General features: G+C 48.6%; 1 protein-coding gene across 2 annotated transcripts in view; it reads right to left on the bottom strand.

The window, feature by feature from the left end:
* The window catches only part of dapk1 (death-associated protein kinase 1), a 45,373-nt gene that overhangs the window by 8,609 nt on the left and 13,268 nt on the right, over positions 1-23,496 (bottom strand). The window contains exons 3-20 of one of the 2 annotated variants that reach the window (XM_035529680.2): positions 20,805-21,026; positions 18,308-18,446; positions 17,324-17,453; positions 16,360-16,408; positions 16,245-16,271; positions 14,009-14,161; positions 12,910-12,955; positions 12,621-12,710; positions 12,076-12,168; positions 10,212-10,331; positions 8,963-9,061; positions 8,610-8,708; positions 6,587-6,685; positions 5,600-5,797; positions 4,811-5,008; positions 3,817-3,915; positions 821-898; positions 325-541 (exon numbers count right to left, since the gene is read on the bottom strand). In XM_035529680.2, coding sequence (XP_035385573.1) covers positions 325-541; positions 821-898; positions 3,817-3,915; positions 4,811-5,008; positions 5,600-5,797; positions 6,587-6,685; positions 8,610-8,708; positions 8,963-9,061; positions 10,212-10,331; positions 12,076-12,168; positions 12,621-12,710; positions 12,910-12,955; positions 14,009-14,161; positions 16,245-16,271; positions 16,360-16,408; positions 17,324-17,453; positions 18,308-18,446; positions 20,805-21,026 — 2,156 coding nt within the window. Of the gene's footprint in view, positions 1-324; positions 542-820; positions 899-3,816; positions 3,916-4,810; positions 5,009-5,599; positions 5,798-6,586; positions 6,686-8,609; positions 8,709-8,962; positions 9,062-10,211; positions 10,332-12,075; positions 12,169-12,620; positions 12,711-12,909; positions 12,956-14,008; positions 14,162-16,244; positions 16,272-16,359; positions 16,409-17,323; positions 17,454-18,307; positions 18,447-20,804; positions 21,027-23,496 lie in introns of those variants that run through there. The other variant, XM_081714110.1, reaches the window with a different exon arrangement.

Genomic DNA, 23,496 nt, shown 5'->3' with positions numbered 1-23,496 from the left:
CTCAAGGTCACGGACCTCACCATCTTCAGGGCGGCCCATGACACTTGTGTGTCTTTTGGCAGGACACGTCAGCGGGACGCCGATTATGGCACAGCCCTTTTACGGTGCTCAGACTCCAACCCAAGCCTTCCTGCTCTAACCAAAACCAAAACCTCCAACCTGCTTAAGCCAAACCTCTGCCCACGCAGTCACCTCTGCCGTGCCCAGAGTGCGTGGCGGAGTTGACCACCACCACAAAAGTACACCATTTTATTGCGTGCCGATCCAGCCCTGCGCTGGCCTGCATGGGGCAGACAGCCGAGGGCCCTGCCCCACGAGCCGTACCTGCGGGCTTGGAGCTGGCCGGAGAGGCCGGGTGCCTCACGGGGTTGGTGAGCCGGGGCCTCCGGCGGCGGAAAAAGCTCCGTAGTATGCCGCACTTCAAAGACTCCAGCAGCGTGCTCTTTCCGGCGCCCGAGTGGCCGAACAGCTTCAGCTTGATGCGCGGCTGGGCCGTCTGCGTGAGCCGCAGCTGCTGGACATAGCTGCCCTTGTGGTTGTCCTGATGGGACCAAACGGAGAGTGTGTGCTAATTAGCAGAGCAGGTCAACAGCAGCTGAACTTTTATGGATACCCCACAGGCTGGTCCAACTCAAATAAACCACAAAACCTGAATGCGACAGAATATGACTGATTACGGTTAACTAATAAGTCATAAACTTGCTGCTAGTGCCGTTAGTGTGTGTCTTATTATTACCAGCACAGCTTGACAGATAATACAGAGCCTTCTCATATACCGCAAGTAATGCGTTGGGGAAAGAGTGGCAGAGAGAGCTCAAACCTTTTTCAGCTTGGCCAACAGTAGCGTTACGTGGTCCTGCTGCTCTGCGGTTGCCAGATCCTCTGCCGTCTTTCCATCCTGCGAGAAAAATAATGAGCAGCAGCAGAGAGAGAGAGGATGACGGAGAGGGATTAAGTGCTTGGCCGTGAGACACGGGGAGTCGGCCCGCTGCCGCTCCGCAACGCCGCCACGCCGCCTTCATCTGTTCTCAATTTCGACTCCATCTCGCGCTGATGGAATATGGATGGGTTCACGAGAATAAGCGAGGGAGAGAGACAGACAGATATAGAGAGAAAGAGAGAGAGAGTGAGAAAGAGAGCGAGAGAGACAGAGAGAAAGGTTACAGGTTTACAGCTAAGTGAAGGAGTTTGTGCTCTGGACCAGGGCAGGACGTGCAAGTTATACAGCCTTGTTAAGTGGTGAGCTGTCAAACACTGGCAGACGGGACACGGCAGAAGTGAAGACAGACTTACTTAGCGTGTAAACAGAGAGAAAGGAGCGAGTGCGCTTACACACACACACGCGCGCGCATACCACACACACGCATACACACGCACACACACACACACGCATACCACACACAGACAGACACAGACACGCAGGTTCACACAAACCTCACAGGCGTGCAAAATAACTAAATTAATCCGAAATGCCCAAACTAACCCCCCTCCCACCGTAATCCGACACCTGGGACCACAAGAATATTTACTAAACACACACAGCAAACAGCTGTGGTCCTTTCTCAAAGCTTCACAGGGAACAGATAAAACAATATGCCACATACTACACCCACCCACCCCCACCACACACTAATGAGCATGATGGGGAGAATGTGTTGAATGCAGCCAATATCTGAAAATCCTTTGTTAAAACAAACAGTGAAATTGTATTCTCATCTATTACCTGAATGGACAGAAAAGCTGTCCTGTAACTAGGGCTTTCTAAGAGGAACTCGCAGCCCCATCAAACACACAACTGTTTTCACTTCTTCATCCTTCAGTTTGGGCTTTTGTTACATTTACAGCAGTTAGCTGATGCTTTTATCCAAAGCGACTTGCAATTCTGACTGAACACAACTTGAGCAGTTGAGGGTTAAGGGCCTTGCTCAGGGGCCCAACACTGGCAACTTGGTGGTGGTGGCATGCTCGAACTGGCAACCTTCCGATTACAAGCCGAGTACCTCAACCATTGAGCTACCTTTATTTGATGTTCGTATTCAGCCTCTCATCTGTGGTGTTCCGTCAAGGATACCTTTGCCATTTCTCTGTGAACTTCCATCTGTTTTATAACAACCGAAGGTATCCTTCAACATTTCAAAGCCATGAAAAGACTTGGGGCGGCAGGGGGAGGGGGGGGGGGAACTCCTTGAATCAACACGGATTCATGACACATCAAGGCTGAGGTCGTCATTACCGACACTCAAATAGAGAAAGGATAGAAACACCCATGAAACACAGATTAAAGGCAGTCTTCTGGCACGGATGCAACCACTCACATCAAACTCACAAATGCAGGCACTGAACCATAGAACCTATAGCAGCAACTTCAATCTGTACGTTTAAATCGGGCACATTCAACATTTAAGAATTCAGCCTCCGTCTTTCCAAGCCATATAGAGTCCAGGGCACAGGAGGGGTCATAAAAAATGCCATAGAACTTAAATTATGGATCCAAAGCCCAATCCATCCTGGAACATACACGGAGACTGCTTCAGTTACCATACAGTATTAACAGGGGTCTCTGCCTTTTCCAGAATTAATTGGTTTGGGCCCATTCCTCAGGTGCTGGACTGCGTAGGACTAAACAAAAGCAGGGCCAGCAGGGCCAGAGTGAATGGGGGGTAGTCAGAAGTACTGATTGGGAACAGAGTCCTAGTGAAGGGAGCAGTGCTGGCTGGTCTTCGCCTCTGCTGTGTGTGATCGCACAGAGAGGGACTGAGCCGCGCGGTTTTCCAGCAGGCGTCAAAAAGGGTGGGGGTGGGGGGCGTTGGCCATTCTGGGTTGGACCTCAGGGACTGCATAACAAGTCAGAACATCGAAGATTCTGACTCCCACAGACAAAAGTCAGGCACTCACACACACACAAACGTGTGAAAATATTGCTCAAGCAGTTTTACCATTGCATGCACGCCCCAGAAACAAGTTCTTTCTTTCTCTCTCACAAACTTGCACACGCACACACACACAGTGCTGAAAGCATACACAGTACACACCCTGACATAAGCACAGGTGAGCAATTATAACAGCAAACACTGCTGGCTTCACCCAGACTGGTTTGCAGCCACACTGGCCACCAGCCGCACCTAATAGCACCACGATTGTCCTTTCAGGAGTCAATTACACGACGGTTACGTAAAGAAACCGAAGACGCAATTTCGCATGAGTCAATGAGCTTTGATTTGTTCATCGGAGTTAATCTGATTTCCTAAATGCCTGCATAGACTGAATTTCAGGTAACAGGCTGCACCCATTACACGAACATTTGTCAAAAGGGCGGAACAGAGCGTCATTTATATTACAAAAGAGCCTTGGAACAGTGAGGTTAGGTTGTGGCCTAACCAACATTATCAGCGATTTAAAAGTGCACTGCTTTGACTTCCCCTGTAGTACCACAGTACTAACCCATAGCACAGGGGCTGAGAATTGCCTTTCAGGCTCCATACCGGGATCTCCGACTAAGCTTTTAGTCTTACACATGCAGTTTCTTGCGACATAATCAGGGCTGTTCATGTCAGCCATCTTAGCCAATCTCAAATGTTTTCCAGAGTAGAAGGAATGGGTTGTGGCATTTCTGTAATCAGAAGGGAAAATGCTGGGATTTTAAAATGTATAGCAAAAGAGGGAACTGCCCTGAAACTGACATTAGCAATTGTCTCAAATGTTAGCTCCAACCAGAAAGAGGAATGGTATAGCTTCTCGCTCTCTGTCTGTCTGTCCCTCTCTCTAAACCGATTGGCAACTATGGCAACCAGACCAGAGACGTGTGCGGTCACTCACGTTGGCGATGGCCTCCGTATTGGCTCCAGCTACGCAGAGACGTCGCACCACCTCCAGCCCGCCATTGCATGCTGCCACGTGCAGAGGCGTCCTCCCGAACTGAGACACAGAGAGTAAAACCCATCAAAAAAATGATCACAAGCGTCCGTGGCGGCACGCATCGGCGACACCTGCAGACAAACGGCGGAAGGGGAAGTTCGACGGCCCCGAGGCCTCTCAAAGGGCCGAAGGCGGAACGAAGAGCAACGGTTTTCCATTTGGGGCTCAGAATAGACACCGACGAGACGGGGACCCCCTGCTTTGCTCCCCAGTGCCGTGAGCTAGTGTCCATCTTTGGCCTGCTGGCTGATGGGAGCGCAGAGGGATCGGAGCAGCTCACGGGAGAACAGGAAGGACGCTGACCTGGCGAATCAGCGCCGAGGGCTTTTACAGCTGCCAGAGAAGCGAACAAGGGCACCTTAGAGGTAACAACGATGGATGCCGATTGTAGCATATAGAAGGTTATAGGTGGGTGAGGGGGAAGTCTTAACGGTCTCTGTAAATGGTCCAGTACACATTCAAGGAAGACAAAGCCATATAGACGAGAGGTGGTAGCCCACCAGGACTGGGTGGTGTGATACAAATACTGATAAACTGATGGCACGAATACTAGTGATACTTGGAAGATATTTTAATGGTGCACAATATGTATATGCTTTTCTGAGGTTGCTAACAAGTTGGAAAAGACACTGTGCACCTGTGAAACAGCATGGTCACAATTAAACACAACTATGCAGTCTCTCCACATTCTAGACATGCTGATGATACCTATGATATGCCAGAAAAGTGCACTTTGATGTGATTAATCGCAATAATAACAGAATATTGCATCACCCATCCCTAAGTCTAGACCCAACATTAGTAGGAAATACTGCCTGTTTAAATAGGTTAGAAACATTTGTTGTGCATAAAAGAGAGTAAGTAGTCAGTAGAGGGAAAACATAAGGGAATTTGCCTTGTTTGGGATGTCCAGATTGGCCTTAGCATTGCACAGCAATGTGACTAATGGCAAGTTGCCGTCCTTGCATGCGATATGCAGGGGTGTGTTGCCGTGGCGATCCTGGTGGTCCACGTAGCAGTGGTGGCTGAGGAGGCACTTCACCACCTCGATCTGGCACCTCCGCACGGCCAGGTGCAGTGCGATGTGACCGTCCTGTGACATACACACGTAAACACATGAGCACGCACATACAAACACGGACACGCACATGTATGTTCACACACACTCAAAGTCGTCACCCCCAGGTTACAGTGAATTGCCAGTGGGTGAGCCGAACACAGCGCCAGATGTTCAGGTACTACCCGCTGTCTCATAACAGTCCTGTCTCCAATATGAACAGGTGTTTTGAGTGGAGAGGAAGTGAGCAGATTCTGCAGTCAGAAAGACTCGTTTCCAGTCAGCCCACTTGAGTTAAGTGCCATTTGATCGACATATGGATCCCTTATTCTTGAAGGCTTTACATGATTTGGAACAAGATCAAAAATATATATATATATTGTTCAAATGCAGACTCAGGGGTTACAATGTTATATTTGTTTATGATGCTACAGGCTGTTTAAAGTTCACGTCAACATCATAGAAGATGCTGAAGAGGATGAATCATAAATTCTATGAGCTCAAGAAAAGCGTCTATTCCTAATTATATATATATATATATTAAAAAAAAGCTTCTCATATCCTCATTTTAGAGGTCTGGGGGTTTTTATCGATCTCAGAACCGCCTTGAAAATACCGCGCGCTCACCTTGTCGGTGGAGTCCATGTCGGCGCCGTGCTCCAACAGGCACTCGGCGATGTCGCGGAAGCCGCGTGCCGAGGCGGTTAGCAGGGGGCTCTCGCCCTCGCGGTTCCGCGCGTTGACATTGCAGCCGGCCTCGCACAGCACCCGCGCCACTGCCGAGTAGCCGTGCCACGCGGCGCAGTGCAGCGGCACCTCCTGCTCCTGCATGCCGGGTGGGAGGAGAGCGCGTCAAGTATACACATGGCAAAGGACTGACGTGACTACAAGGAAGGAGAGCTGCTGTCGACCATTGAACAGGAAAGCGCTTTTCACAAAGCATTTAAAATTTATGGCATTTAGCTGATGCTTTTATCCAAAACGACTTACAATTATGATTGAGTACAACTTGAGCAATTGAGGGTTAAGGGCCTTGCTCAGGGGCCCAACAGTGGAAACTTGGCAGTGGTGGGGCTTAAACCAGCAACCTTCTGATTACAAATCAAGTACCTTAACCACTGAGCTACCACTGCCCGTGCAACCGAAACTCCACAGGCGCGGTTGCGGTCTTCTAAAAGCATTGTTTGGCAGTTAATCAATCGCGCATTGAACAGTTCTTCTCGCATTAGATCCATCATAATGCCACAGTGATAATTGCTAATTCCGCTACTATTCTCGTGGTGAAGTTACCGACCAGTCTGAGCGCGCCGCACGTGAAGTGATAGGCAGACACGTTAGCCCTGTGACACTTAACCCGCCGCCGCGATGTCAACGAGTGTTAAAGTGGTAGCTTTACCCAAGGCGTTCGGCCATCAATTTGTGTGAAATTAATGAGTGGTACTTGTCTGGCATTATGCAGACATAATACTTGATACTTCATATACAGTATAAGGACTCCTTCGGAAGATAAAATACCCAGAACAATTACTGCTAAGTGTGCTACAAACCTTTTCCTCGAGCCGTGCGCGCGTGAGAGAGAGAGAGAGAAAGAGAGAGAGCGAGAGAGAGACGTACCCGGTCCGTCAGGTTTGGGTTGGCACGAATACTGCAAAGGTACTGGACCACGTCCACGTTGCCGTAGCGAGCAGCGACATGCAGGGCCGTCTCCCCAGACTACAACCCAGATACAAAGGAAACCAAGTCATTAGCATGGCTAACAATCACAGACTGTATCGGCAAAATACTGAATTATGACCAGCAGGGGACACAAATCACTGAGTGACTCTTATGCGCTAGCTTTCACCATACGGTCCTTGAAAAATCAGTCAGCAAATGCATGTCATGTCTGTTCTTTGAGTATGTGATCACCTACTCCATAGCTGGGCCTAATAGGCTGCCAAACATTTTACAGTCAACTGTAATCTTACCACTGCTGGCAACACTATTGTACTCGTTTCCTATATACATTGTTTTAGCCTTTATTAGCATTATTCATGAGTGACCTGGTCGGGGTCAAAACATCCAGGGCTTGTAAGGTCCAGATGTATCCTTCCCATGTAAACTGTTGTTATTTTCAAGCAACGTTTTTACACTATTCTGAAATCACTTTTTAAAGATCTTTATCAACCTAGATCAAGTTTAGGCTCTTAAGAAATTGCCTTACCTAATGACATGGTGTCAGGGTGCACCCAGACGGCGGCACACGCCCACTGCCCCCCACCCTCCCAGTCCCCTGAATATTGATTACATGTTCCTTGTTTGCCTTTTTGTTTCTCCCTCTTATTAACGTGCACGGCAACGCTTGGGCAGTGCAGCGCGTTGTTTCCTCTCGCCCCGGGTGTTACCGCTGCTCTGCTGCGTCCCAGAGCCCCGAGTTATACTGCCAGAGATTTTACCTTTATTTCCCCGCTAGCTTTTTAGCCAGCTCGCCGCTGTGTTCCGTGCTTACTTTATTATAGAGAATAAAGACACTCCAAACGTCTCGTTCCCTCCCTGCACCCGTCACACATGGACTGTTAATTTAATGCCATCTTTTAAAATTATGTGCCCTTACACAAATTTTTAACATTGCTTCCTTTATATTCATATATTTTTCATTCAGTTAAACTATTATATTGTTGCAATTTCATAATTTCACAGAATGTATTGCAGAATAACAGCATATAAACATATATTCAGTCTTTGATAGACTGACCCTATAGGTCAGACCTATAGGTAACCTGTTAAATTGGCAACTCAGGGTATATCCATTCAGGGTAATTCAAAGATCAACGATAATATCGCTTATGCCATTACACAGGTTTCTTACCTTGCGATAATTGACTATATTTCACTTGAAACAAGAAATGCCGATTGCACCTTTAAAGCAACCTTATTAATTATTCACACAGTAATGTGTGGTACATACTTTAACCCCAACCTGACCTTTTTAAATTCGAGTTTATTCATTCCTATTTATGTATATTCCCTGAGAAAGTTAACATAAGATCAGAGCATTAGTCAGTGCCGCATCAGCCATTGCTGCTGCAAAATTTTGCAGCCAGGGCTTTAAGTGATGCATTTCAGACAGTGTAAAAGCAGAAACTGCGTAACAGTTCACTGAGTAACTGGCAACCTGCGCCTCCATTGGTGTTGTACTGAATCCCTGCCCATCTTCAGCAGCTGTACAAACAGCAGACGTGATGGAGGTGGTAACGGTGATGTAACGCAACTATGGTAAGGGTGACCGCTGAGCTAAAGAGAGACCGCACGGGGGGGGGGGGGGGGGGGGCTACCAAATTTCCACTGGCAATAAAAGGTGACATGCTCAAAGGCGCCAATGCGGTTGGGGCCCACCTGGGTGCTCCCTCGCTGTCGGGAGAGGCGGCCCGTTAAAACAGCCCACCTGATTTAACAGACCCAGCGGAGCTCGTGCCGCTGTGTCACCATGGCAACTGCAAATAAGCCAAAGATAGCAGAGAGGAGGGCAAGCTCGGAAGGTTAGGTCTTTGGATGAAAAGGTGTCAGATGGAAAGACGTGTGGTGTGTTGTGTGTGTGTGTGCACGTGCGTGTGTGCACATATGCGTGCATGTGAGAGAGAAAGAGAAATTGAGGCACCTTATCTTGGATGTCCAGAGGGCACTTCTTTTCATGGAGGAATTTCAAGGTCTGGACGTGGCCATTTCGGGCTGCGTAGTAGATAGCATTGGCTCCAGACTGTGGGCCAGAGAGCGGGGCTTAGTGATATTTTGGTGTAGACTGTACCTCTCATGCCCATCAAATGCTCACTGCTCCCCACTGGAGCTATAACAGTTTAAGAGTTTTAAAGTTGCCTAAGCCAGTGTTTACACTCACTAGGGAATAGTTACACACCTAGCTCTAAAGCAAGGGAACAAGGGGCCTTTGTGCATTGCATTTTCGATTAGAGAGGGTTTTGAGCTATCGGTAGAGATGAACGCTGAGAAAGGCACCTTGTCGAGGGCTTGTATCTCTGCTCCCTTTTTCATCAGCACGTCGATAATCTGGACATTTCCACAGCCAGCTGAGATGAGAAGTGGGGGTGTTCCGTGCTATGACAGACACAGACACAGACAGAGACACAGACAGAGACACAGACACACACAGACACACACAGACACACACACAGACACACACACAGACACACACACAGACACACACACAGACACACACACAGACACACACACAGACACACACACAGACACACACACAGACACACACACAGACACACACACAAAAGTAAGCATAGCTTTATGGTACACACACACAAGGCACCAATGGTTCAATGGTTCAATGGTTCTGGTATTACAACATCTAATTATGATAATAATTCAAAGTCACTTTTAAAATGCTGCAGTTTAAACGAGCCCTAACTTGATGCGTGTCGGCAGTGTGGCGTGGTTTTACTGATCGCAGCAGTAGATTAAATGCTCTCAGAAACGCTGGCGATTACAGCCATTTATACACAACTGGAGGACTTTTCGCTATGCATAAATGCATGAGGCATGGGAATAGTCCTTAGAGCACACAAACACTTACATTCACACACACACACACACACACACACACACACACGTTCTCACACTCATTCACATGCACACACTCGCACAGACACTCACACTCATTTGTGCACACACACTCTCATACACTCCAAGCGAGGCAATCAACAGCATGCCTCTTGAACAAGTTAGTGTCCACATACCCTCATCTCTCTCTCGTTCCTTAAGACAAGCACAAACACATTTACAGGCTGCCCCCCCGCTTAATAATTAATAATGAGTATTAACACTGACCTCATTCCCACTCCATTCAAAACTATTACATTTGAGTTGTGATGAACCAAATTTGAAAGCCAAATGGAATAACCCGGTGTTCAATAAGCCATCTCCTAGCACAGACACCTCATGTATCAGCAGTGAGTCTCAAAAGAGATCATGAAAAATGCATCGTAGGACACGTACGGCTTAGACACTTATCAGCTGGCTAGTCACACCTCCTCTGGTCAGGAAGCTTCTCCGCCTTTCACTTTCCGATCGTCATGCCTCTCCGCCCGTTGCCCCACCTCGCCATCCATTGCTCCACCTCTCCGCCCGTCAGCCCACTTCTCCATCCGTCGCCTCCCCTGTCAGCCTGTCTATCCAGCCGTCTTCCCTCCCCACCCCGATGGCCTACCTCTCTGCCCGCGCCCCTGTACCCCCTCACCTTGTTGGGTTGGTTGATGTCGTAGCTGGTCAGTGAGCCCAGCAGGTGCTTCAGGCCTGGCACATTGTCGTCATTGATGGCGTGGATGATGGCCTTCATCACAAATGAGTCTTCCTCGTCCTGCAGGTAAGCAAAAATCAGTGCGAATGTGATTAAACTGAGCAAAACTGTTAAGGACGCTCAAGATGGAGTTGGCATAATGGTGTCATAGGTAACCAGCTAAAACAAAAACCTCTAATAGCAATTCTCCGCTTAGAAAATGATCAAAACACTTGAGCAACGTAGATTTAGTTTTTTCTGCTTAAAAATCTTTACAATATGCTGCATGTAAAATAGAATATATTCACAAGACAGCACAATAGCACCAGACAACACAGCTTTCTGGAAATGATGGGATTTATGTCATGTCTGAAGGAGTTATAGCTGGGAAAACAATTCCAAATCTGTTTCGACAGTCACAATTTGCTCAAATCCAGTGAACGCAGGTGGCCTCTCAACTGGCAAAAGGCATGCTGTCCTAATCCAATTGAATAATTCAGGAAGGTGTGTGTGTGTGTGTGTGTCTGTGTATGTGCACCATGCGAGTCCATAACCTTCAAAAAGAAGCTGACAGCCTTGACAAGCAGGCCACAGACAGTGAGAGAGGAAAATATAGAAAGACTGTGTGTGTGCGTCTGTGTATGGGGGTGTTAGCATGCATGGCATGGACCAGCACACTTGGAAAGGTGCGCTAGTTTACTCACACACACACACACACACACACACACACACACACACACACACACACACACACACACACACACACACACACACACAATTGCTGCCACTAGGCCAAATTATAGGGCTTGGAGAATCCTCTGACTGGGTTTTGTTAAAACGTCAAGCAGAAGGATGCAGATGGGCAGAGGCACGTCAGCCATAGTGTAAGCTTGAGAGCGGCCTTTGGCAGGCCAGCACGATGACTATGATTGTATCTAGCATTGCCAACCAAAGAGGCGGCATGGTAGCCATAGAAGCGCCTCTGACTTCAGCCTCATGTCAATAATCAGATCGCCGCAGGAACAAAGCACCTGACTGCAGCCCTGCAGATATAAAGTAGCGCACAGCAGGCAGCACGGGTGGCACAGCTTGACAATTATTATTGCTGACAAATGTCCATTTCCAGCGTGAAAAACACACGCTCACCCACGCATCCCCCCAAACACACACTACACACACACACACAAACACACACACTTCCTGGAACAGATTATCTTTGCAGAAACATATCATGCAAAATGAGAGATTCAGTAAAAATTATGGCATGTGTGAGACTTAAAAGGCACTCTTATGTATGAAGTTTAACAGTCTTTTGACTGTTGTGATCCAATTAAAGGCACATCTGTGATGGACATGACATGAAAATTCCTGTTCAAAATCAAAAGAGGAACCGATTCCAAAAAGGGAACTAACTAAACACAAATTCTCTCATCATTTATTAATCAGCAAAATGGAGAAGAGTTAAGGAACAGAACATGCAGCTGAACCTGTAGTTTGTGTGTGTGTGTGTGTGTGTGTGTGTGTGTGTGTGTGTGTGTGTGCGCGCGCGCGCTCTTGCATATTGTAGTAAACAATGTGAAAAGGAAAGATTTAAATAGAAATGAGTGGGGACTGACAGAATGTGGAAAGTGCATAGTCTACAATTCAACACTGGATAGGTGCAAGGACGGCGTTGCAAAGTAGACGGCAAGAAGTTTCAGACTTTTTCAGGCCCACGTTCTTGGTCGACAGCCTTCAGTACACACAACACTGTGCTGGATGGCAGCAGGTCAGCCATCGACCAGTGTGGCAGGCCCCGTCTTTCCGTGGCGGAGGCGGGGCTTACCAGTGTGTCATCACTGCGCGCCACGCTTATGTTGCTCCTGGACAGGAAGGAGCGTGAGAGCCGGTTGCACAGAGAGATCAGCCTCACCGATTGCTGGCGAAGAAACAGAGATAAAGAACGCTGAACCACTGTGCAGGCGCAATAGACAAAACGTCTCCTGAATAACTTTCTGGGCTGCTATTTTCCTTTGTTGTGGTTGGCCTCTTGAAGCATGAAATTGGTGCAGTTCACAGTCGTGCATTAAAAAAAAATTGGTTTCCTTGCTTGGAAACCCACCAATTAGCTGTTGCTTTCAAACATCGTAAGCTAATGGTGGTAATATCCCACACGAGAAGGCCCTGGACATACTAGCAGGACTCTCAGATGAAATGGGGCTTAGGATGTTTAATCTGGGTGGTTTTATTGGCAAGCAGATCTAAATGACTGTATTTGCTGTTTGACTCCGTACCACTTGACTGGGCATGAGCACACCTGAAAAGTCTGCCTATTGTTCGGAAGCGTTTACTTGTTATTTTTCGCCAGGGAGCTTTTAAATGTAACATTACCTTCCATTTTCTGCGGGCTGCAAACTTCTTGAATTTCTCCATATTCACTGCTGACTCTTTGCGACTAAGTTCTTGCTGAGTGTCTTTTGGCTAATTCAGAAAGAAATTGTATATATTTAAACATTATATATGAATAACTATAAAATCATATAGAGGTAATAACAATTGCAGTGAAGTACACAAGGGTTCCAAAGAAACAGGATGTTTAGGACAGAACGCAGATGTCCATCATATAAATTTGTATTCTTGGAGTCATGATCACATTGCTGTCATCTGAAGATGAGCCAACCTTGATCCAGGGATGCTGCAGACTTTCCTGGATCGTCATTCTTTTTCTGTGAGGGAAAAAATAACAAGCTTAAACAGCAGGCAGCCCTTGCATTCTTTTAGGCAGGGTGGGATAACATTTGGAAACCAAATCGCACTTCAGAGCAGTGCTGTCCTGACTGTCACCCTAGAGAAATGCCGCCCTGGCTCTGGTCTTAGCCTAACCGGCTTTGATCTTTCCCATCAAAGCCTGTGCTTAGTTAGGGGCTGGAGCAAAGCCCCAAGGGCCAGGGGGAGCGGCCCAGCCATAAAGGATGGCTTCCCCCATGCTCTGGAGCCCTGACGCCGAACACGGTTCAGTGTTTGCCTTCTCTGAGACGTCCGGTTCAACTTTTCAGCTAATTATCCAGCCTTTCGTGAGCTGAGGAGCGCTGGAACTGCAAAACACTAAAGCATGCATGGAAGGGCCGCTTGGTGACCGGAACTGGGGAATACTGGTGTGGAATATTTCATTCCACTTCGTCTGATTGGATTAATGAGGCGAATGGAAAGTGTGAAAAGTAAGTCAAAAAAACTGGTAAACATTGAATGCTCTGAATGAAGCCTCATTGCTATACTGGATCTACCCATGTGGAGGATCTAGATCAAGCTAAGTTGCATGGAAGGGTTTATGATTTCTGGCCTACATAAGTTCAACCCATAGTGTGAAGTTGGATTGACGCATTATGAGGCACAGACAGCAGTGGAGTGAACTCACACAGGGGCAAAACAGGAATTATTATTGTCCTCAATTTCATTTTAGACCACTGTTTCCTATCTGTGCATCATCTGTTCCTTTGTATGGGTTAGCAGTCAGGTTTTCCTTCACAAAGTGTGTGACCGGTGTCATGACTGAAGATAATAAATTGTCTATTTTATTGGTTGCACATCAGTTAATTATCAAGCCCTATTGCACATAAAGCTAGCATCATCATCATCAGAGTAAATACCACACCATGAATGTTTCCGCTTTCTTGATAAATATGGTAACCAAGTTAAGACTTTGTCCTGCCTTTCAGTCCTAACATATGACCCATTCTGTCTTAATGTAAAACACTGTAGATTTCTCCCCAGTCCCTTACTTTGGGTCCTTGACGAGGAGCCGTATGATAAAGTCTTTTGCCAGGGCGCTGGTGTTGCTGAAGTATTCCTCGTCAAACTCGTAGTCCACTGCTGACACATTGGCCAGCGTCTCCTGCTTGTTCTCGCCCAGGAACGGAGAGGCCCCACTCAGCCTGTGGCAAGAAGGGAAGGACGGAAACACGGACGTCACTGCTGGGTCTGGTGCATCAAACAAAGTGTCTCCTTGGACCCATTCTCAAGGGTCCCGGACAGGCCTGCTAACAGGTTTTAGGGTGGACTGGACACTGCTACAGATTATGGAAGAGAAAAGCTACTCTCCGTTCATTAAGTGTTAAGTAGTATGCCTGCCGGAGAAAGGAAGTTCAAGTTTGAGAATAGCCCTTTGTTTACTTCAGGATGCCAAAAGCATATTATTAGAGCACTTATAGTAGTGGCCAAATATAGGTAAGAAATTAGCAGGGTGGAATGAGAAGGCAAGCACTGTATCTCATTTGACCTGCTTAAAATCCACATATTGTGGGGGGGGGGGTGTTCAAAAGGCAGAACCTTCCTGCCTTACATGCATCTTGAAGACTCTGGAAAAAACCCCTTCCTTCTCCTGGGGCTAATTAAAGGGCCGAGATGGGCAAATACTGCATTGGCTGCGGGTCAAGGGCATGCTGTGTGGAGGCCTTGTGGCAAACATGAAAAATTCATCGATTCTTTTAACATTGCAGCTGTGTTGGATTTACACGGCCAATTAGTGGGATTCCAGGGTGGTGGTGGTGGAGAGGGACTGGTGAAATGGGGAGAAAAAAAAACTATGGGAGAAAAAAGGATAGATATGGAAGCAAAGCGTGAGGGGACAGAGCGACCTGATGCGTGGCTCTATTTTTACCGTGTCAGAAAGACAGCAGTGTAGGCGGCGAAAGGCTGATAGAGAGAGAGACAGAGAGAAATTTTCTCTTGTTGAAAATATTGTGAGAACATCTTCCCTTGGGTGGGAAGGTGTATTGAGGACAGAAAGGGACACAGAGCAAGAGAACAAAAAGGTGGAACGAAGACGCAGCAAAAGTACAAATTGAAACCTTAAGAAAGTGGAAGGGAGGGCAGGGCCAGCCAAGGGTGGCACGGCAACGGGAAAACGACAGCCCTGACCACAAGGTGCAGGATGGAGGATGGTGAGAAAGGACGCAGAGGCGCCGAGCTGAGCCTGCACCCAGCCGTACTGTTTACTGTGGAGGTGTAGAAAGGTCCAGTTATCCCACCATTGCTGGAGCTTCCCGTGAGACCTTATCTCTCACACACACACACACACACACACACACACACACACACACACACACACACACCCCCACCACACACACACACACCCCCACCACACACACACACAGCTCCCCCCACCCCCACCACACACACACACACACACCTCCCCCCAGCCCCACCACAGACACACACACGCACCTCCCCCCACCCCCACCACACACACACACGCACCTCCCCCCACCCCCACCACACACACACACACACCTCCCCCCACCCCCACCACACACACACACACCTCCCCCCACCCCCACACACACACACACACCTCCCCCCACCCCCACACACACACCTCCCCCCACCCCCACACACACACCTCCCCCCACCCCCACACACACACCTCCCCCCACCCCCCCCCACACACACACACCTCCCCCCACCCCCACACACACACCTCCCCCCACCCCCACACACACACACACCTCCCCCCACCCCCACACACACACACACCTCCCCCCACCCCCACACACACACCTCCCCCCACCCCCACACACACACACACACACCCAGCCACAGACAGGAGGAACTTTCCAGTGTCCTCAGACAATAAGCAGTATCAATAATACCATTAGACACATTGGACAAAATGGCTGTTTGGTACTGCCCTTGGTTTCATCGAACACCGTCGTGCCTCATTTCAAGCACGTGAATCGGCAGCAACGGACAAGCAGGCACTTGCTTGTGATGCAACGACTACAGCAAAAAAAAGATATTACTAAAATCTGTTTCCATGCTAAATATAATTCATAACGCCCAACTAAATAGGCTGCCATAATTGTACATTACAATGAGTGATGATTATGGCTTTGCTGTGTAACGAGTAACGCAGCGGCTGCAGCTCAGTGCCTCAGCAAAGTGAACAAAATGGATGCACAGTTCAAATTTTATGTTCTCTTAATTTACGAGTCATCGTCGCGGAGATGAAATACTTACAATATGTAAGTTATCACGCCGACACTCCTGGAACGGGAGAGGGAGAGAGAATCGATTACCCGAGAGGACAACGACGTGGAGACCTCAGTTCAGCGGGGAGGGCGGGTTTTCTTACCACATGTCTGCCTCCAAGCCCAGAGGCTCGTAGTTAACCACTTCTGGGGCTGCAAAACAGTGGAACAAACAGATGTTTTAAAAGTAAACCATCTAAAATGGATTTTTATTTTTTTTAAAAAGAAGGAAAAAGAGGGAAAAGAGAAAATGTCTGGTTTGGGGGGGGGGGGGGGGGATATATTTTTTTTGCCCTTCACACAAAATATTTGAGCTGTGAAGGAAGTGAGTCACTTGTCACAATAGTGAGGAAATCTCAGTTTCAGATGTGTGAACGATAAAAATGGAGGCTCTGGAATGGTGAAGATTGTGGAAGATCTACGGCGGAGCTTCTAACGTTTAGGTTCTGGGTAATGAGCAGCTGGAATAGCTGTGCAAATGTCTTTCGTGCTGGGGAAAAGCGCTACGTGTGTTAACTAGCCCACGTGCGGCATTGGTACTGGGTTCTCGTCTTGGCGGTCGGGCAGAGTGTGGCGGTACACTAGGCCCAGCTGACTACTCTTCCTCGGCCTTCGGTTCATCTGGGGGGACAACTGTCTGGCTATTAACAATGCCGTCTCATCACACCCTGCAGTCACATTGGCAGCCATTCAAATAGGACTGGGGACTATGCCAAAAAGATGGGGGGGGGGGGGGCTGAGAGGATGGGGCTCACACCAAACACAGCCGACTCGCTGACTGTTAGGTAGAAGACGAAATTGTGTGGCTTGGAAGAGGGTGTTTAGCTGGTTTGGGTGAGACACCAGGCCTGGCTCCACTGAGGGCTCGGTCCAAACATAGGGGATTTATTTTGCAAAACATTCTGGGACACCAAGAAAGGGCCTGTGGCTCTTTTCCGCTTTCTTGTCCAGCTCTCGGTTTGGGCTGTGGACGAGGGGAGTGGCTTTGGGGGTTTTGGGGGACGGGGGGGAATGTCACGGGAACGTTGTGGGGAATGTCGCTCCAACACGAGGCTGTCGGGCACCCACCTACAAACTCCGGAGTGCCAAAGATGTTCTTGAAGTCATTGCTGAAGTCAATCTTGTGGGCCAGGCCAAAATCAATGAGCTTAATGCGCGGGTGAGGCACACTCCGGTTCAGCAACATGATGTTCTCCGGCTGTAAGAAGGGTGAGAGAGAAAGAGAAAGAGAGAGAGTGAGCGAGAGAGAGAGAGAGAGAGAGAGAGAGGGGCACAATATAACAATCAACACAGCCCACACGTGTGTGCACACACAAAAAGGGGGTCATGGATCAGAGAGGGAGTCTCAAGGTAGAGAGAGACAGAGAGAGAGAGAGAGAGAGAGAGAGAGAGAGAGAGAGAGAGAGAGAGAGCAAAAACGGAGAGACAGAGAGCATGAGAAAGGATCAGGAAACAGCAGCACATGGAAATCACATGCAAAGCCATGGCTGCGCTCTCTAGAAAGCATTACCACCCAGGCGGATTCTCTCAGCCTGCCTAATGTACAGACGTGTCACTTTAAAGCTCTGCTGACATCAAAAATATCCAAGTGACATGCTGAAGTTATGCTCGCAGGTTGACCGAGGTCGATTTCATTACACAGAAGGCAATGACATGACGGATTAGGACCGAGGTGTATCGGTTACTTGAACATAATGAGGCATTTTGAATTGCATTCCCCAAGAGTTGCACAAACTCTTATATGCTGATCATGCTGTCTGTTAATGTGTTAGTCATTTGTTCGTTGGACTCATCTGTGGTGTGTTCTTGTTATTGTTGTTTGATTGAGGCAGGAATCCACAAATCCCTGTATTTACTGCCATCTTAAATAACAGTGCCATCGATCATGGCAGATTACAACTCTGCCAGGCGTTGCCGAGAAAGAGCAGACTATTATCTCCTAGGATTCCACCACTGGGTGGAAAGTAGCACACAAACCAGTTGGATTAACAGCCCATCTATTAATTTGTCATGGCACACCCCACTTTGGTTTGGAGGGAGCCTCAAGGTCACCTTGAGGTCAAAGTGGGCTATCTGTTTGGAGTGCAGGTAGTTGACGCCATCCAGGATCTGCTTGAGGAACTCGGTGGCCTCCTCCTCACTGAGTGACTCCTTCTCGGCCAGGAAGTCGAAGAGCTCCCCTCCTGCCACTCTGCAAATGAACATTAAAAAAAAAAAAAAAAAAAAAAAGAAAGAAAATCAAACAGTGGAACTTGAAAAGGAGACCATGCAGCTTCGGGTGCCCCCATGTCTTGAGTAACCCGCCTTTGTTAGGCGAAATTAAACAATCTTTCATGGGAAGACAGAGACGCGCAGGACCAACGTTCTGGGCTGTGGTTCGACTGCCAAGCCACACGGGACGTGCCCGGCGTGGAAATGTGACAACCAGCTGGAGGCCCTAGGATTCCGAGCAGGGCTCCAACCTCGGTGGTGCAGCTCCAGGCGGAGATCTAGAAAATGAGTTCCAGAGTGGCGCCGGATGGGCGCTCTCAAACGGGGCGAGATGGCCTCGCAGCTCGAGGTGGAAGGCACGATCGGCGAGGCCCCGTTACGCCCGCTGGTGGAGAGGGGCGCTGGCGGGGCACCGATCAGGGCCTCTGGGCCAGGGCTGACAGGAGCTTGGCCTGTGTTTATTTCAAAGCAGGAAGTGGTGCAGCTGCGGACAGGAAGATCTGTGCTGATAGTGGGGAAGCTGAGCCACCGGTCACCCAGATGCAAAAACAAATAATCATGACAAGATCGGTTTCTGTTCCTCCTGTGGTGTTAAAAAAACATCACTCAAAAACAGAACAAAACAAAACAAAACAAGGGGAAAAAAGTGACATCTTTTTCTGCTTTCACACTACACAATGGGTGGACGGCCGTGTTGTGTACTAAGGACTGTGGGAGCTGGAAACTTGACCTCCGGCTCTCCGGGTCGTAATACTTCACTCATACCCCACTTCTGTAGATTGTGGAAACAAAAAAAAAAAGGGGGGGGGGAAAGGTGGGTGTGGGGGCTAATGGTGTTTCAGGTGTAGGCGCAGAGGACAGCTTCAGGGAAGCCCCTGAGAAGGTACAGCCTTACAGAGCAGGATAGGACAGGGATGAGTCGAACAGGCTTCACAGCGAAAGCAGCTACAAGGGTTTTCGTGGGGGAAGAAATAAAAAAACAAAAAAACAACAAAAAAACGCAGTTAGTTCCAGCAAAATTTTCTTATCTACTTATGGCGGCCTCACTGCAATGTCGCGTATCAGCATTCTGATAGCCTTGACTTAAAAAGCATCAGTATACAATTGTCATGTTGTCACCATGGCTCCAGGCTAAGAGGTTAGCCCATGTAGAGTTACACCGCTCCTCAGCTCCCCTACAGGGGACGTTTCAGATGGTATGGCACAGCAAACCAAGAAATGACATTGACAGCAAGCTCGAGATATTTATAGTAAATATACTGGGGGGATATTTAGCTTTTTCATGGTGAAAACAGAAACCTTACTCTCTCTCCACACACACACACACACACACACACACACACACACACACACACACACACACACACACACACACACACACACACACACACACACACACACACACACACACACACACACACACACACACAGACAGACAGACAGACACAAGGCTCGAGCTGCTTCAGCACAGTGCCAAAATCACACATGTTGGATGTTAGGATCAGGCTACGCAACATTTTTTCCATTAATTTATTTATTTTTTGTCCCCCCAAAGATTTCCCACTGAATGTTCTGCAAAACAACTTGCAACACAGCAAATACAATGTCCACACACTCCCATCAAATTCCCCTAAATGAGATGGGGAAAATAACAGCTTGTTGTGTAAACACAAAGGTTCCTGCGTGCTGTAGTTCTCCAGACAGGTACTTTCATATACGTGACCGTATGCATTAATCTCTGCTTTATCAGTCAAAGGTTATTTTAGTTATTCGTCTTTGTGTATTGCTACAGTCAACATGGAAGAGGCGTGAATCAGCTTCTTTCTTCCACTGTTGCATTGATAAAGGGCTCCAGGCTTGTGCAAACAGGCCATACAGGTTTTTGCCCCTTGAGGAACCCCCCAGCTTCGCCACGCGCTTGTCTTCAGAGTAACGCGGCCGATTTGAAGTCTAGGCTCAGTGGTTATCGGCTAGGACTGGAGGCAGGGTCAGTTCTATTTTTAGGTCACAACATTCCTTCAAAACTCTGCTCTGGGAATCTTTAAAATCGTTAAAATCTTTTAAACCTTAAAAGTACTGGCAGCCAGGACAGCTGAGCCCAGGTCGGTTTTGGCCCTGCTGGATTCGTCTTTGACTGCACTCATGCTTTCGGATTCTTAAAAGACATTTACAATTCACATTTTAAGAGGCAAACCTTTTAACGCCAATGATAAAGATCTTCATCTCAGTTCCAAGCACAGTGCGGACTCAGTGACTACAGTTTCTGTCTGTGTCTGTCTTGATCGCGAGCTGTAGTTAAGTCTGGGAGATAGGTGGGGGGGGGGGGTGCATTACTCACAGCTCGAGGATGAGGATGACTTCGCTCTTGTTCTCGAACACGTCGTGCAATGTGATGACGTTGGGGTGCTGGATCTCCCGGAGGATGCTGACCTCCCTCTCAATGTCCTCCTTGGTGACACCGCGGCGACTCGACTTGCTGCGCCGCTTCTTGATGAACTTGGCGGCGTACTCCAGGCCCGTGCCCTTCTTGCGGCACTTTCTCACCACGGCGAACTGACCGCTGCAGGAGAGGGGAGAGACAGGAGAGAGAGAGAGAGAGAGAGAGAGAAAACGTGGTCAACCCATGTTGAGCACCGACATTCTCTCGGCACCGACATATGCCTCGGTACGCCATCAAAACAACAGAGCGTAGGTGGGGCCGAGACGTAGCGACATGGTGGAGGCTCGGAATGGGAGCGGTGGGAACCGGCTCGGAGCATTTAGAGCCGTGCTCACGGCTCCTCCGAGTCACGACGCAGCCCTGAACAACATCTGAGGTGCAGCAGTCTGCCAGAATCCCACAATAACCCAAACTAAGGGACACACACACACACACACACACACACACACACACACACACACACACACACACACACACAAAACTAGTTCTTTCCTCTGGGATATTTTTTCATGGTATTCTTTATTTGGTGGAGTTATCATGTTATTATTAAAAAGAACTGTAAACCAACGCAAAAAAGGACAAGCCCCTGTGGCTGAAGCCCCTGACCCCATTTGACCCGCACTGACACAGCAGCGGTGAGACTGGGCGTACTTTGCTTAATCCATATTTACAGTCCCTTTACTCAAATGCCAAATTTCATCCAGACAAGCCTCTTGTACACATTACTACACGTGGCCAACTCTGATTCAGAGTCTGACCTCTGCAACACAATGTGTTCATATACACCCCCCTACCCTCCCAACCCCCTCCAGCTCCATGAATAGCTGTGTTAAACAGCTGTGGCAAGGACACCAAATAAGGGCTTTCTACAAAAGTGACAATAGCCATTTCTAAGAAGCATTTCTGAACAATGTGGGGAAGGAAGATGTCCCTGGCGCTGGAGCTTTCTCATGTTAATGGCCTCCATTCATCCAAGCTCCACCTTTTGTAACCTGGCAGATAAAGATGGATCGTTAGCATTTTATCACGGCCGTGGGGGTTCTGATGAAGGGGGGGGGGGCGGTTGGGCTGTGGTTTCCGTGGGAGGACGAACAGACACGATGGGACTGCGTGTACCTGAAGCCTGGGGCTGTTATTACCCGACACATCCGCTTAGATCATAAGGGGATGCTGTACGCCGTTATAACTGTGACGCAAGGGTTCGGCATAAATTGATATAAATTGGTTCACTTGGTATCTTCCTTCTTCGGATTATGCCGCTGTTGAATTATACGACTAAGACCGAGGTGCATTTGATTTGCAGGGTTCTTGCTTAACCACTATGTAAATGAGGGGGGTCACCCTCGTGACCCCTCTAGCATGGTGTTGGGCACTAGGGCATGGCTAAACGCTTCTGTCACCCACACTCCTAAATGAGCGGATCACGGGACCTCAGCTGTGCAAGCGTTCACGGCAGGGGTTGGCCCGGGGGGAGGTGAGGCAAGTGGGGCTCCGGATGGGGGGAGGGGAGTGTTCCTCCGGTCTCTTCTGTCCCTGCCAAGTCCCATAAAATGGTGTCACCTGCGAATCGCAACACGGGGTGCTGTCTCCCTGCCCCCGCCTCTCGCCATGCCTACGTCTGCTCCGTGTATAAGACTGGGCAGATGCCTGCGTCTCAGATCAGACGCCCAGCTCGAGATGTGGATGCAGCGGGCACTCTCATGCTTCTATTATCCGGAGTTATCCGTGGCCCACGTTCAACGGCTCGCCCGACAAAAGTGCTCTTCATGCCGGGTGCTACGGCGACCCGCTACATGTGACGGGTTTGCTATTATCCAGCTGAACCTGTGCTGGCTCTAGGCCTGCTGATGCTGGACACGTCTCCCTTCCTGATGGTCGACGCTTTGGTAGAGTTCATTCTTCAACTGCGTCACCATTTGTCTAGACCTCATATACTGGTATGCAATACCTCTGGGGAAAAAAAATCCTGTGCATTACGCAGATACCATTTGGCAGCTGCAGCCTTGATTGCCAACAGGAAGAAGACTTGGTCTGAGCTTAGGCTTCTTTGCGGACGGCCACATCATGCCGCCTTAATGAGCCCTCTGTCAGGGTTAGTTGAATCTGGCTGTTCTGTGGGATGGGGCATTCCACTGGTGGAACTCCCACGACACCTGCTCTGTGCCTATAATCCTGCGGAATCCCACACGGCCTTGACGTAAGCGTCAGCACACCTGCAGCAGAATTCGGAGGCCACTGAGGTTCTCGACGCCTACAGACTGGCTGATTAGAGCTATGGTATATTCACACCGTGCCTTCCCATTCTCGAATCGAAGGACCCCGAACACTGGTTTGTGTCCTGCTTGTCGAAGAAACGGATCCATTTTGGCAACAAAAAAAAGTAACAAAGCAGAACGTTTGTACAGCGCTGTTTTACTTTTGAATGGGGTTCTTCGGCGAGACGCTGAACTTAACGTTAAGGAACATAAGGAACACCTGCTCAAGTGTTGCCTATGCAGAAGGCAGAACCCTGCACAACAACAACAGCAGCTGCTTGCAGATGCTAACGGAGCGCCAGCTGGCAGCCGTCCAAACCTGCACTTCTCCCCAG

Source organism: Electrophorus electricus, chromosome 5 (assembly GCF_041902795.1).
Source record: "Electrophorus electricus isolate QZ-2024a chromosome 5, ASM4190279v1, whole genome shotgun sequence".
Taxonomy (NCBI): Eukaryota; Metazoa; Chordata; class Actinopteri; order Gymnotiformes; family Gymnotidae; genus Electrophorus; species Electrophorus electricus.
Note: the sequence above shows the minus strand (reverse complement) of the source record. Positions and strands in the feature narration are given on the sequence as shown.